Source organism: Myotis lucifugus, unplaced genomic scaffold, assembly GCF_000147115.1.
Source record: "Myotis lucifugus unplaced genomic scaffold, Myoluc2.0 scaffold_1085, whole genome shotgun sequence".
Classification (NCBI taxonomy): Eukaryota; Metazoa; Chordata; class Mammalia; order Chiroptera; family Vespertilionidae; genus Myotis; species Myotis lucifugus.
Genome location: NW_005872133.1, coordinates 66,477 through 79,203, shown reverse-complemented (window position 1 = coordinate 79,203; position 12,727 = coordinate 66,477). Strand labels below are relative to the sequence as shown.

Sequence of the window (12,727 nt, the reverse complement as noted above, 5' to 3'; positions counted from 1 at the left end):
GATGGGGTTTTGTACGTGGGTATAGCAATCATGCAATTCTTGTGGAGTTCTGAACAACACCACTCATGGCTCACTTCACAAGGCTTAGTCAGGTGTGGAAGCAAACCAGGATGGCTCCCTCCAGGTCCCCGCAGCACCAACGCCACAACCACTCTAAGGAGTTGGGTTCTTGACAATGTGCTTCATGAAAGGAAACTGAGAATCAAGATGTTGTAGGTTGAGGGTGAAGGTCACACACCTAATTGACACTGGAGGACGATTTAAATAAGAATCAGCCCAGCCGGCATGGCTCAGTGTTTGCATATCCTTCTTTGAACCAGGAGGTTGAGGTTGGATTCTTCCTGAGGGCACATGCCCGAGTTGCTGGGCTCAATCCCCCGTGTGCAGCATGCAGGAAGTAGCCGGTCAGTTGTTCTCTCTCATCATGGATGTTTATATCTCTCTCTACCTCTCCCTTTCTCTGTGTAATCAATAAAAATATATATTGAAAATAAAAATAAATAAGAATTCATTTTGTCCCCCAAATCAGAGCAATAACACACTTACGGTCACTGACTGTGAAGACAGGGGCCCGGGCCAGGAGGAGAGATCTTCCTGAGGAACAAGGCACTGAGGGGAGGAGGGACTCAGAGGCGAGTTCCCAGGCCGCTGGGGTGGATGCTTTTGCAAGAAAGGGGAGGTGACCAGGGTCTGGGATAGGAATAGAACCACACTCTGAGGCCAAAGGGGGAGAGCTGTTTCCTCCCCTTATTTCCCTACATTTCCCCTCTGTGCTCATTGTCACAGGGACATCACCCTGAGCTGCACAGTTGGATGGTGAGCGTGTCCCTGCTGATCTGAGCTCTGCAGGCCACAGGGACCTATATCTTCCTCAAGCATCTCCAGGGCCCAGGTGACACTGTCCATGGTGAGTACCACAGGGAGGTGCTGATGGACGGGCTGAGGAGGAAGGAGACCCTGTGGGGGAGGCTCTGACAGGGAAGGATGCACCCTGGGTCACCTCACCTGCAAGGGGCGTCTCAGGAGGCTCTGGGTCTATTTCCTGCTTCACCATGGAAATGAGAGCCAGGCTGAGCCCTCCTCTATAGGCTGCTGATGTAACAACCCTGTGAAGGGGAGGATTGGCCTCCAAGTGACCACCACCCGTGCACCTCTCTGTCCATCCTCTTCCTCCGTGGCCTCCTCCGTCTGCTCAGCTGTGGCCACAGGGAGAAGACACTATGACCTCCACCCTCACAGCCCTGCTCTGCCTCGGTGAGATGGGAGGGGGGAGTGGGGAGGGGACCCTGGTCTGTCAGGACCCCAGGACTCAGGAGGCTCATGGGGAGGAGGGTGCTGCTCAGGGTTCAGGGCAAATCTCTCACAGGGACTCTCTTCCAGGGCTGAGTGTGGGCCTCAGGACCCCAGTGCAGGCAGGTGAGTCTGTCCCTAATTCCAGGGCCATCCTCCCGGCAGCAGGGGGAGGGGTGCAGATCTGTATGACAGATGGGGGGCATCTGGGGCTGAGTGCTGGGACCAGGGGTGGGAATGTCCTATGACCCAGCCTCTGATTCCTTCCAGGGACCCTCCCCAAGCCCACCCTCTGGGCTGAGCCAGGCCCTGTGATCCCCTTGGGGAGCCCTGTGACCATCTGGTGTCAGGGGACCCCAGGGGCTGAGGAATACCGTCTGGAGAAAGAGGGAAGCCCAGCACCATGGAAAAGACAGAAGCCACAGGAGCCCGGGGACAAGGCCAAGTTCTCCATCACACACATGACAGAGCATGATGCAGGGAGATATCAGTGTTACTACCTCAGCTCCAAAAGCGGGTCAGAGCGCAGTGACCCCCTGGAGCTGGTGGTGACAGGTGAGAGGACACTCAGGGGTCCCAGCCACAGGCTCTACTCTCAGGAAGGGGGTCTGTTTTCAGGGTGTCTCCTTCTCACAGCCCAGCCCTGGGGGACATGAGGGAGGTGTGAGCCCATTTAACACGCTGCCTCCTCCTCTCCTAGGAGCCTACAGCAAACCCAGCCTCTCAGCCCTGCCCAGCCCTGTGGTGACCTCAGGAGGGAATGTGACCCTCCGGTGTGGCTCAGGGCAGGGATTTGACAGGTTCATTCTGACTGAGGAAGGAGACCACAGGCTCTCCTGGACCCTGGACTCACAGCCACAGCCCAGTGGGCAGTCCCAGGCCCTGTTTCCTGTGGGCCCCGTGACCCCCATTCACAGATGGACATTAAGATGCTATGGCTGCTACAGGAATATATCTCAGGTGTGCTCACCACTTAGTGAACCCCTGGAGCTCCTGGTCCCAGGTGAGTCCCATTATTGTCCCATCCATAGATTGAGGCACCAGGTACATTATTGGCATCTTTGCTGTGAAGGGAGTCCCATGTGAGAGGGTGAGGGGAGCCCAGAGGCTTCTAGGCCAGAGACACAGAGAGAGACAGTGAGACCTGGGGGCCAGGACAGGAGAAAGGGGTTATGGGAGGAGCAGCCCCTGTAATTCATGTCTGGTCTCCCCAGGTGAGTCTGGGAAGCCCTCCCTCCTCAGCCAGCCGGGCCCCATCGTGGCCTCTGGACAGAGCCTGACCCTCCAGTGTCGCTCTGATGTCGGCTATGACAGATTCGCTCTGCACAAGGAGGGGGCACAGGACCTCCCCCAGAGCCTTGTCCTGAAGCCCCAGGCTGGGCTCTCTCAGGCCCACTTCCCCCTGGACATTACCAATGGCTCCCACGGGGGCCGGTACAGATGCTACGGTGGATACAACGTCTCCTCTGAGTGGTCGGCCCCCAGTGACCCCCTGGACATCCTGGTGGCAGGTGAGGAGCCAGTGGGTTCAGTCAGGGACCAGACTCTGCACAGGCCCTGCTGGGGTCTCAGGTGGGGAGACCAGAATGAAAGTGCAGGCCCCAGGGAGGGAGTGAGACAAGAGAGACGGGGGGTGGGAAGGGAGATGGAGAAACCCAGAGAGACAGAAACAGACAGAGAGGAGGGTCCTCAGAGAGAGGCCTGGTGACTCTCAGGCCAGAACAAGGTGGGGAGGCAGCCCTCACCTCCCTCCCTCTTTCTAGGACACCTGCCTGACAGACCATCACTCTTGGTGCAGCCAGGCCCCAGGGTGGCCTCAGGACAGAACGTGACCCTGAGGTGTCAGTCACAGAGCCCGAGGGACACGTTCCTTCTGTCCAAGGAGGGGGCAGTCGATCCCCCCCTGCATCTGAGATCAGACCACCGAGCTCAGCAGTACCAGGCAGAGTTCTCCATGAGTCCTGTGACCTCAGCCCACAGGGGCACCTACAGGTGCTACAGCTCAGTCAGCACCTCCCCCTTCCTGCTGTCACTCCCCAGTGAGCCCCTGGAGCTCCTGGTCTCAGGTGAGGGGCCCTGACCCTGTCTGCTGTACTGTCAGCTCAGGGTCCTGTCCCCAGAACAATCATGGGCTGAAAGTGAGGGAGGGGCTGTAGGGATGGTCACCCAGAGGAGATCTGCCCCTCAGAAACCTCTAATCCCCTCCCCAGCCCTCCTCCTCACCTGGTCCAGAAGGTGCCAGGTGGGCGGTGGGAGGGACTTAGTGAGGGTTCTGCCTGAGGGGGGCTTAAGGGTCAGCCCCAGCCTCTCCCCCTCTTCCTGTCCTTCCCAGGCCCCCTGGGACCCAGCCCCCCTCCCACGTGGTCCTCTTTGCTCAGAGGGAGACAGCTCCCCTGGGCAGTTCTGAGTCTGAGGACCTAACGCCACCCATGCACTAAGGGCAGGCTGTGTCCTAAGGCTGCTGGGAGCTGGGACAGATTTCAGGGAACCACAGGCCCCAGGGGTTCTGGGGATCAGTCTCCCCCACCCAGGGAGTCAGGCCCACAGAAGGGAAATGGGGGTCTGCGAGGAGGTCTCCATGGGGACAGGGCTGAGTCTTGTGGGAGTTCAGGCCTCTCTGAAGTCCCTCACTTGGACACGCCCTTCCCCTGCCTGGGCTTCCGTGTCTGCACGTGTTAAAAATGTGAATCAGGGCGCAAATCTTACATTTCCTGTCAGTTCTGGCCCTGACCCTCTTGAGAGAGGGGCCCCACAGGGAAGACCCCCAGGAGCCTGTCCCCTCTGTCTCAGTGACGGTGACACTGTACAGGGAGGGACAGGCAGGACAAGGGTCCTGTCTCCCATTCCTACCCCTCAGCTCAGGCTCAGCTCAGAGGAGGGAACAGCCCTGGCTCAGCTCCAGGCTCTGCTGCTCCTGCTGTGGGGCTGGGCGGTCCCTTCTCTCCTCTGAGTGTCGGGTTCCTGTCTGCTCATCCCTGGTCCCATCCTGCTCACAGGCTGCTGGGAGATGAGGTGACAGAAGGGCCTCACAGAGCTCAGGAAGGCAGAGCCCCCAGCCCAGCCTGACCTTCACGAGCGGGCATCAGGGCCCTGTGGGTGGGGACGGATGAGGGAGAGACCCCGAGTCCAGCCCTCACCCTGCCCCTCCTGTCCCTGCTGTGCTGGGTGTGGGTAATGAGGAAGGACCCCAGCTCTAGATGAGATGTGGACAGGCCCCTGCAGAGGAGGAGCCCAGACAACAAAGCTGGTTTGCTGGGGGCTGGGAAGGGGGGAGGAGGAGAGTGAGGGCAGCACAGGGAACCCACAGTCCTCATCCAGGAGGTTCATTCCAGTCCTAGCCCTGCCCCGCCCAGACTGGGTGACCTGGGGCACGTGATTAACCTCTCTGAGCCTCAGTGAAGTGGGTGGTGGGGTCAGCATCCCTGGTGCATGACTGCTGTGAGGTGAGAGGAGATGAGTGACAGACCCCAGCATGTGCCTCACACACAGTAGGTGCTCATTCAATGGTATCTTTGGCTCATTCACGTCATGAGCGGGAGAAGGACGCCTCTGACCTTTCATGTCTGATTCCTTTCCAGGAGACGTCCCCAAACCCTCCATCTGGGCTAACCCAGGCCCCATCGTCACCAACAAGAGCTCTGTGACCATCTGGTGTCAGGGGTCTCTGCAGGCTAGTGCCTACATTCTATATAAAGAGAGGGGCTCTGAGCCCTGGGAAACCAGGATCCCACAGGACTCCAGCAACAAGGCCGGTTTCCTCATTGAAGCCACCACCCCAGCCCACGCAGGGCTATACGAGTGTGCATATTACACCACTGAGGACATACTGTCCCAGAGGAGTGACCCCCTGCTCCTGGTGGTGACAGGTAAGGGAGACACCGGGTCCCCTCTCCACTGTGGGCTCCAGGTCACAGGCAGAGGGAAGAAAGTGTGGCCTCAGGGGACCCCATCCCTCACAGAACACACCTGGGGCATGAGGGTGACAGTCCCTTTAACACAGACTCTTTCTCCTCCCTCAGGAGTGGGCGATGCACCCTCCCTCTCAGCCCAGCCAAGCCCTGTGGTGGCCTCAGGAGGGAACATGTCCCTCTCCTGTAGCTCTAACCTCACATCGGGCCCTTTCCATCTGCTGAAGGAGGGAGGGGCTGACCCTCCCCGACACATGGAAGCAGAATGGAGGATGCATGCTGAAAATTGGCAGGCCATCTTCTCTCTGAGCCCTGTGGGCCCCCCCCATGGAGGGACCTACAGATGCTATGGTTCTTCCAGCTCCTACCCCAACGTGTGGTCACAGCCCAGTGCACCTCTGCACATCGAGGTCACAGGTGAGGGACAGGCCCGGGTGCAAACGCATCTGTTTCTCCGGCCTAAAACGACTGTGCTGTGTGTCCATTGGAGCCCTGGGCTCATGGGGTCAGTGACACTGGCCTCTTGGGGACAGACCCATAGGCAGGAAGCTCAGGGAGGGACATGTGAGACCTCTCACTGCAGCCCAGTGGGCGATGGGGTGCCCCTTGGTGCCACTGTCCCCTCCTCCCAGGTGTGCACAGGGAGCCCGCCCTCTCGGCCCAGCCAGGCTCGCTGGTGCTGCCTGGACACAGCCTGACCCTCCAGTGCCACGCAGAGGCCGGCTTTGACACATTCGCTCTGACCAAGGACGAGGGGCTCACACCTGCCCAGCGTCTCGATGGGCAGCACAGCCCCCACTTCCCCCTGGGCCACGTGAACCACACCCACGGGGGCCGGTACAGATGCTACAGTGGACACAGCCTCTCCTCTGTGTGGTCGGCCCCCAGTGCCCCACTGGACATCCTGGTGGCAGGTGAGGAGCCAGCCCTGCCCCTGTCTGAGGGTCTGATCAGGGCTCTGGGCCCAGGGTCACCTGGGGGTGATGGGGTCCAGGACAGGGGCCTGGAGCAGAGGCTGAGCTGAGCAGAGGCCTAGGGGAGGGAGAGAGAAAGGCGGTGAGGGCCATGGAGATAACAGACACCCCCCCAGGGGGACTGAGAGGAGCTGGGAAGGGGCCACAGAGTTTCTGGAGAAGGACAAGGTCCCTCAGCTCAGGGTCAAGGGCGTGAGGGGAGTGGTGGCTCCCTACACATCACAACCTTCCTCTCCCCAGGAATGTACAGGAAACCCTCCCTCTCAGCCCAGCCGGGACCCTCAGTGCCCTGGGGAGTGACGGTGACCCTGCAGTGTGGGTCTGAGATCTGGTTGGACACCTTCCACCTGCACAGGGAGGGGTCACTGGACCCTCCCCAGCACCTCCATCTGCAGGACACGTCTGCACCCTCTCAGGCCACCTTCACCCTCAGTCCTGTGACCTCAGGCCACCAGGGGACCTACAGGTGCTATGGCTCAAACAGCACCTCCCCCTACCTGCTGTCACAGCCCAGCGACCCCCTGCAGCTGGTGGTTTCAGGTGAGTAGCCTGACCCCGTCCTTTCTGTGCACAGTCAGCTCAGGTCACTGTCCGTAGGAGTGCAGGTGACAGTAATAAACAAGGTGCTGGAGGAGGTCCCACAGAGCAGAGTCCAGCCCATAAGAGAGTAGAGACAGACAGGACCTCCCACTCCTGAACCCCATTTCTGAACCTCAGCAGAGATGACAGGTAGGGACGGAGAGTGAGATGTGAGTGAAATGAGCAGGAATGTCATTAGACTCGGCAGAGAACACAACTGCCCCCCACCCACACACACCACCACCACCACTCACACCATTAGCATCCATATGCCCACATTTCTCATTTGGTAAATATATCTACCACTGTAGGTATTTCATTTGTATAATAAATGAGTTCAACCCTAGCTGGTTTGGCTCAATGGATAGAGCCTCAGCCTATGTACTGAAGGGTCCCAGGTTTGATTTTGGCCTAGAGCACATGCCCTGGTTGCAGGCTCAGTTACCAGTAGGGAGTGTACAGGAGGCAGCCAATCAATGATTCTCTCTCATCATTGATGTTTCTCCCTTTCTCTCTTCCTCTCCCTTCCTCTCTGAAATCAATAAAAATGTATTTAATACAGTTAATAAAAAAAATCAATAGATGAAAAATTCCAGGCGACGATAAAAATTCGGACCCCAGAGAGGAGGGGCCTGGGCGGGGTGGGGTGAAGGAGACCCAGGCCAGACTTTCACCCCTTCGTGCACCTGAGATTCAGGAGCCCCTGACACCAACCCTTCCTCCATGGACCCTGGGTCGCCAGCTGTTGAGAACGTGGGATCTCTCAGCTGTAGGGGAATAAGCCCATGGGGTGTTGTCTCAGGCTGAACACAGAACACATAGCTCTTAGTTATTTCTGAATTGTGATCAAACTTCTCTCACCCTCAGTTCTTGGGCACAGCTCTTACACGGTGACACAGAGCAGGTGCTGAGTTCAGACATCACTGGGATGCTGATGTGAAGGGGAGGTGGGAGTCCAGGGAAGACACCAGAATCCCAAAGGTTTGGATCTGCCCTGACCTCAGAGACTTCTTTACCCACAATTCTTATTTTCCCATCCCCAAGACTACACAGTGGAGAATCTCATCCGGATGGGCGTGGCTGGCTTGGTCCTGGTGGTGCTCGGGGTGCTGCTATTTCAGGCTCGAAACGACACCAGAAGGACCCTCCATGCAGCCAGGATGTGAACACAGAGGGAACAATGCACCGTTCAGAGTGGGGGAGCCTTGGAGCCCATCTGATGACCCCAGGAGGTGCTGAAAGAAAATATGGACCATAATTGGAGAAACTGTCTGCTGAGAACGTCCAGGGGAGGAGACGTGGTAGGCGAGGTTTGGGTCCAGGAGAACCTGGGCCAAGTCCCTGTAGAGGACGCCTCCTCCATCCAACTGGGCTGCTCTCCCTCCCTCCCTGGCCTCGCTCACTCTCCTCCACTACCCTTCTGTTCTCACCCTGTGTGTGAGGGTCCATCCACATGGCTGGTTTGGATTCACTTCTATACAGCCTTTCATGCTGGGCCACATTCATCCCAACAAAATGGTATCTTTATAACCCTGGGATTCCATTTAATTTATTTTTTAAATGTGTTTTATTAATTTTAGAAAGAGAGGAAGAGAGAGGGCTAGGGAGATAGAAACATTGAGGAGAAAAAAACATCAGCTGCCTCCTGCACACCCCTTTTTTGGGGATGGAGCCCACAACCCAGGCATGTGCCCTGAGCAGGATTCGAACCAGTGACATCCTGGTTCATAGGTCAATGTTCAACCACTGAGCCACACTGGCTGGGCTGTGGCATTATTTTTAAACCAAGAAGAACAAAGTAAAAAAATAAAAAAGTCCTGATACCTGCTCCACATGGTCCAGCCCATTGCACATCTCCACCCTCCTACCACCTCCATGTGGCTTCTTCTTTGTATCCTTACCTGGGACCTTCTGTTCACCTAGATTCCAGGTGGTTCTGAATGCTGGTTGCTCTGTAGTTTAGTTGTGATTTCACTGTGGTCGTAGGTGGATTTCAGTACTTCCTTTAGTTCCTCTGCTATCTTGAGCAGAAGTCATAATATTTTAATAATAAATAAGTAATTTTGAATTGTTGGCATCATTTTATTTAAAGAATGCATACGGATTGTTTTAAGTAGCCTTTAAAACATTTTCCAATCCAGTTTTAAATTGATTCAGATTTATTTGTTTTATACATTTACATCAATCAGTTTGGAGGTCACACTTGCATTTCCTATAGGAATAGTTACCACCATTGTTAATATTGGTAAATGAATCTGTGGGCCAATCACTAGCTGCAACAACAACCTTCCACCAGGAGCGATAGGGTCACTGTGCCTCAGTGTTTCTACCAAAGGGTGAGGGCTGATGCCGGCTGCACTGAAAGGCTCAACACCAGACGTGGCCACAGAGTCAGGAGAAGATCGCCTGAGAAAGCTGTTGTGTACATGGATCTGAACCCTTGAAGGACCACCTCTAATTAGATCAATTTCCCCAAAAGGATCAGCCTTGGAAGGATCACTGCCAACAAAAATATCAAACTGGAAACAAATCCAAGTCTGTACCTGCCAGTGACCTTGATGCTACAGTTGGTGGGTCTTCCTCATTTGAGGGTCTGGCACAGTTGAATTGAGGACAGACTTTTTCCTGGCAGCTACATCGCCAGTCCCTTCTCAGGAGCCACCCCTCCCCACACCTGCCTTCCCCACACTAATGTCTGTGACACTGAGCTGTGCATATGTGCATATAAGGCGCCCGGTTAATTTCTCCTCACCCACCCAGCCCCCTCCTCCTTCCCTGGAGATTCCACAGTTTGTTCATGTTTCTATGTCTCTGCATCTGTTTTATTCTTCAGTTTATATTGTTCCTTAGAATCCACATACCAGTGAGATCATGTGATACCTTTCTCTAACTGTTTTTATTTCTCTTAGCATAATACTCTCCAGGTCCCTCCACGCTGTCTCAAAGGGTAAAAAAATTCTTCTTTTCTACAGCTGCATAGCATTCCATGGTGTAAATGTACCAGCTTTTTTAAAATATATTTTTATTGTTTTTATTGATTTTTTACAGAGAGGAAGAGAGGGAATAGAGAGTTAGAAACATCGATGAGAGAGAAACATCAATCAGCTGCCTCCTGCACATGCCCCACTGGGGATGTGCCCGCAACCAAGGTACATGCCCTTGACCGGAATCGAACCCGGGACCCCTCAGTCCACAGGCCGAAGCTCTATCCACTGAGCCAAACTGGTCAGGGCAATGTACCAGCTTTTTTACCCATTCATCTGCTGGTGGGCCCTTGGGCTTTTCCAGATCTTAGCTATTTTAAATTGGGCTTCTATGAACATAGGGGTGTATATGTTCTTTCTGATTGCTATTTCAGAGTTCTTAGAATATATTCCCAGTGTGGGATCACTAGGCCAAATGGCAGTTCCATTTTTAATTATTTTAGGAAACTCCACACCATTTTCCATAATGGCTTCACCAGTCTGCATTCCGACCAGCAGTGCACCAGGGTTCCTTTTCTCCACATTCTCACCAACAATTGTCATTTGTTGATTTGTTGGTGACAGCCATTCTGACAGGTAAGATGACACCTCATAGTTTTTTATTTTCTGTCTCTCTGGTGATCAGTGATTGCACCGATTTCATTGATTACTATGGATTTCCAGCTCTTTCCTTTCCATTTGCATTGAACTGATTTCCTGCTATGAACCATGGGGAGCCACAGAGGAGGACCAAGGTGGCCCTGGCCTGACTCCACACTATCCTACAATTCTGCTGTTCCTTGACGAACATGGATGTTTATATCTCTGCCTTTACCTTCCTCTCTGTAATCAATAAAAATATATATTGAAAATAAAAACAAATAAGAATTCGATTTATTCCCCAAATCGGAGCAATAACACATTTGTTGTCACTGACTGTGAAGACAGGAACCCGGGACGAGGAGGAGAGATCTTCCTGAGGAACAAGGCACTGAGGGGAGGAGGGACTCAGAGGCGAGTTCCCAGGCTGCTGGGGAGGATGCTGTTGCAAGAAAGGGGAGTGACCAGGGGCTGGGATAGGAAGAGAACCACACTCTGGGGCTGAGGGGGAGACTGGTTTCCTTCCCTTATTTCCCTGCATTTGACTCTGAGCTCATTGTCACAGGACAGCGCCCTGAGCTGCACAGTTGGAGGGTGAGCGTGTCCCTGCTGATCTGAGCTCTGCAGGCCACAGAGACCCACGTCTTCCTGAAGTGTCTCCAGGGCCCTGGTGGCACTGTCCATGGAGAGGACCACAGGGAGGTGCTGATGGACGGGCTGAGGAGGAAGGAGACCCCGAGGGGGAGGCTCTGACAGGGTCACCTGCCTGCAAAGGCGTCTCAGGAGGCCCCGGGTCTATTTCCTGATCCATCGAGGAAATGAGAGCTAAACATCTGGGAGACACTGTTCCCCTTTTTTGGGGGCTGCTGAGGTGACAGCCTGAGGCAGGGAGGGCCAGCCTCCCGGTGCCACACCCTGTATCTCTCCATCCTGATGGCACCTTGGTTTCCTCCATCAACAGCCAGAATGAGACAAGAGACACCATGACCCCCACCCTCAGGGCCACGCTCTGCCCTGGTGCGATGTGAGCATTTATTTTCCAAGACGGCCTCTGGAATAAATAGAAAATCTGAAGCATTGTGGAACCAGTCAAAATGTCATCTGAAAGTGAAATCATCGCACACAAGGAACTACAGGCCCACCCAGTATGCAGCGAGGTCTTCTGAACAATCCGGGACATTGGACACTGCTGTCATAGACACTGTGGCAGAGCAAACGCATTTAGAGAGGAGAGACGAAGGTCTGAGAGGGATGTTTCTAGTCAAAATGCACACCTAGGGTTTCAACCTATAATTAGATGCAGAAAACTTTTAAAACTGGAAGAAGAGCCTGGCCACGATGGCTTAGAGGTTGAGCGTCGTCCTATGAACAAGGAGGTCGTGGTTCAATTCCCAGTCAGAGCACGTGCCTGGGTTGGGGGCTCAATCCCCAGTGTGGGGCGTGCAGGAGGCAGCCGATAGGTGATTCTCTCTCGTCATTGATGTTTCTCTCTCCCTCTCATTTCCTCTCTGAAATAAATAATGTGTGTGTGTGTGTGTGTGTGTGTGTGTGCGTGTGTATGTTATCAAACTTGTTGGGGTGGGAAAAAAGAAGAAGAAAAGTATGAGTGGCGCTCTGCCCGCTGGCCCTGGGGCCTGCTGGGAGCAGGACTCCTATGAGCACAAATATGTGTGGAAACTGTGGTTCAGACCAGGTTTGCCGGTTGCAGGCGGGTCTGGGGACCAGAGGGAGCTCACAGCTGTCCGTAAAGCTGAAGGTGTGTGCGGGAGATGGAACTGAACTCTGTCTGGGCAAGGGATGGGCTCCGTGTACAAAGCAAAGATCAGCACAGTGACTCCTGGTGGCAAAGCGCACAAATCCACAGTCACCTGGGGAGGGAACCCATGCTCATGGGGACAGTGGACAGTTCCTGCCAAATTCCAGAGCAACTGTCATGCTAAGACCATTGGGCACTGAATCCGTGTAATGTTGTAACCCTCCAGGAGTTAAACTCATTGAAGAGTGAGTAAGTAAGAGTGGGTGCTCTCTTGTAAAAAATGGAAGAAAACACCTGATTGAGACATTATTGCTCAGTTGAAATAGGAAGCAGGTGGGACACAAATATTTAAATAAAGGGGGGTTTTCTCAACAAATCAAAGCTCTAGGCCAAATGACAACTTCTTACTGTCTAGGACAAGCCATGGTCCCGGGGGAACAGCTCTGCCCCAGGAACGAGGGGCCCTGAGGGGGGAAATGACCCTGAGGCTGTTCCCAGGAAGGAGGAGCTGGAGGCCGTGGCTGAGAAAAAGGGAAGTTCATGACGAAACATGTGATAGAAAGATAACCCAGAATCTGGGGCCACAGAAGGGACCTGTTTCCTTCCCTTATTTCCCTGCATTTCCCTCTGAGCTCATTTCACAGAAACATCGCCCTG

General features: G+C 54.5%; 1 protein-coding gene across 1 annotated transcript; it reads left to right on the top strand.

The window, feature by feature from the left end:
- Window positions 1–1,205: 1,205 nt before the first annotated feature.
- On the top strand, window positions 1,206–7,917 carry LOC111824267 (leukocyte immunoglobulin-like receptor subfamily A member 2). The gene is made up of 11 exons (XM_023747989.1): window positions 1,206–1,254; window positions 1,381–1,416; window positions 1,561–1,845; window positions 1,991–2,293; window positions 2,505–2,801; window positions 3,054–3,356; window positions 4,869–5,156; window positions 5,310–5,615; window positions 5,831–6,112; window positions 6,413–6,712; window positions 7,796–7,917. The coding sequence occupies exons 1-11, from the start codon at window positions 1,221–1,223 to the stop codon at window positions 7,915–7,917; spliced, it is 2,556 nt and encodes an 851-aa protein (XP_023603757.1). The 5' UTR covers window positions 1,206–1,220.
- Window positions 7,918–12,727: the final 4,810 nt, after the last annotated feature.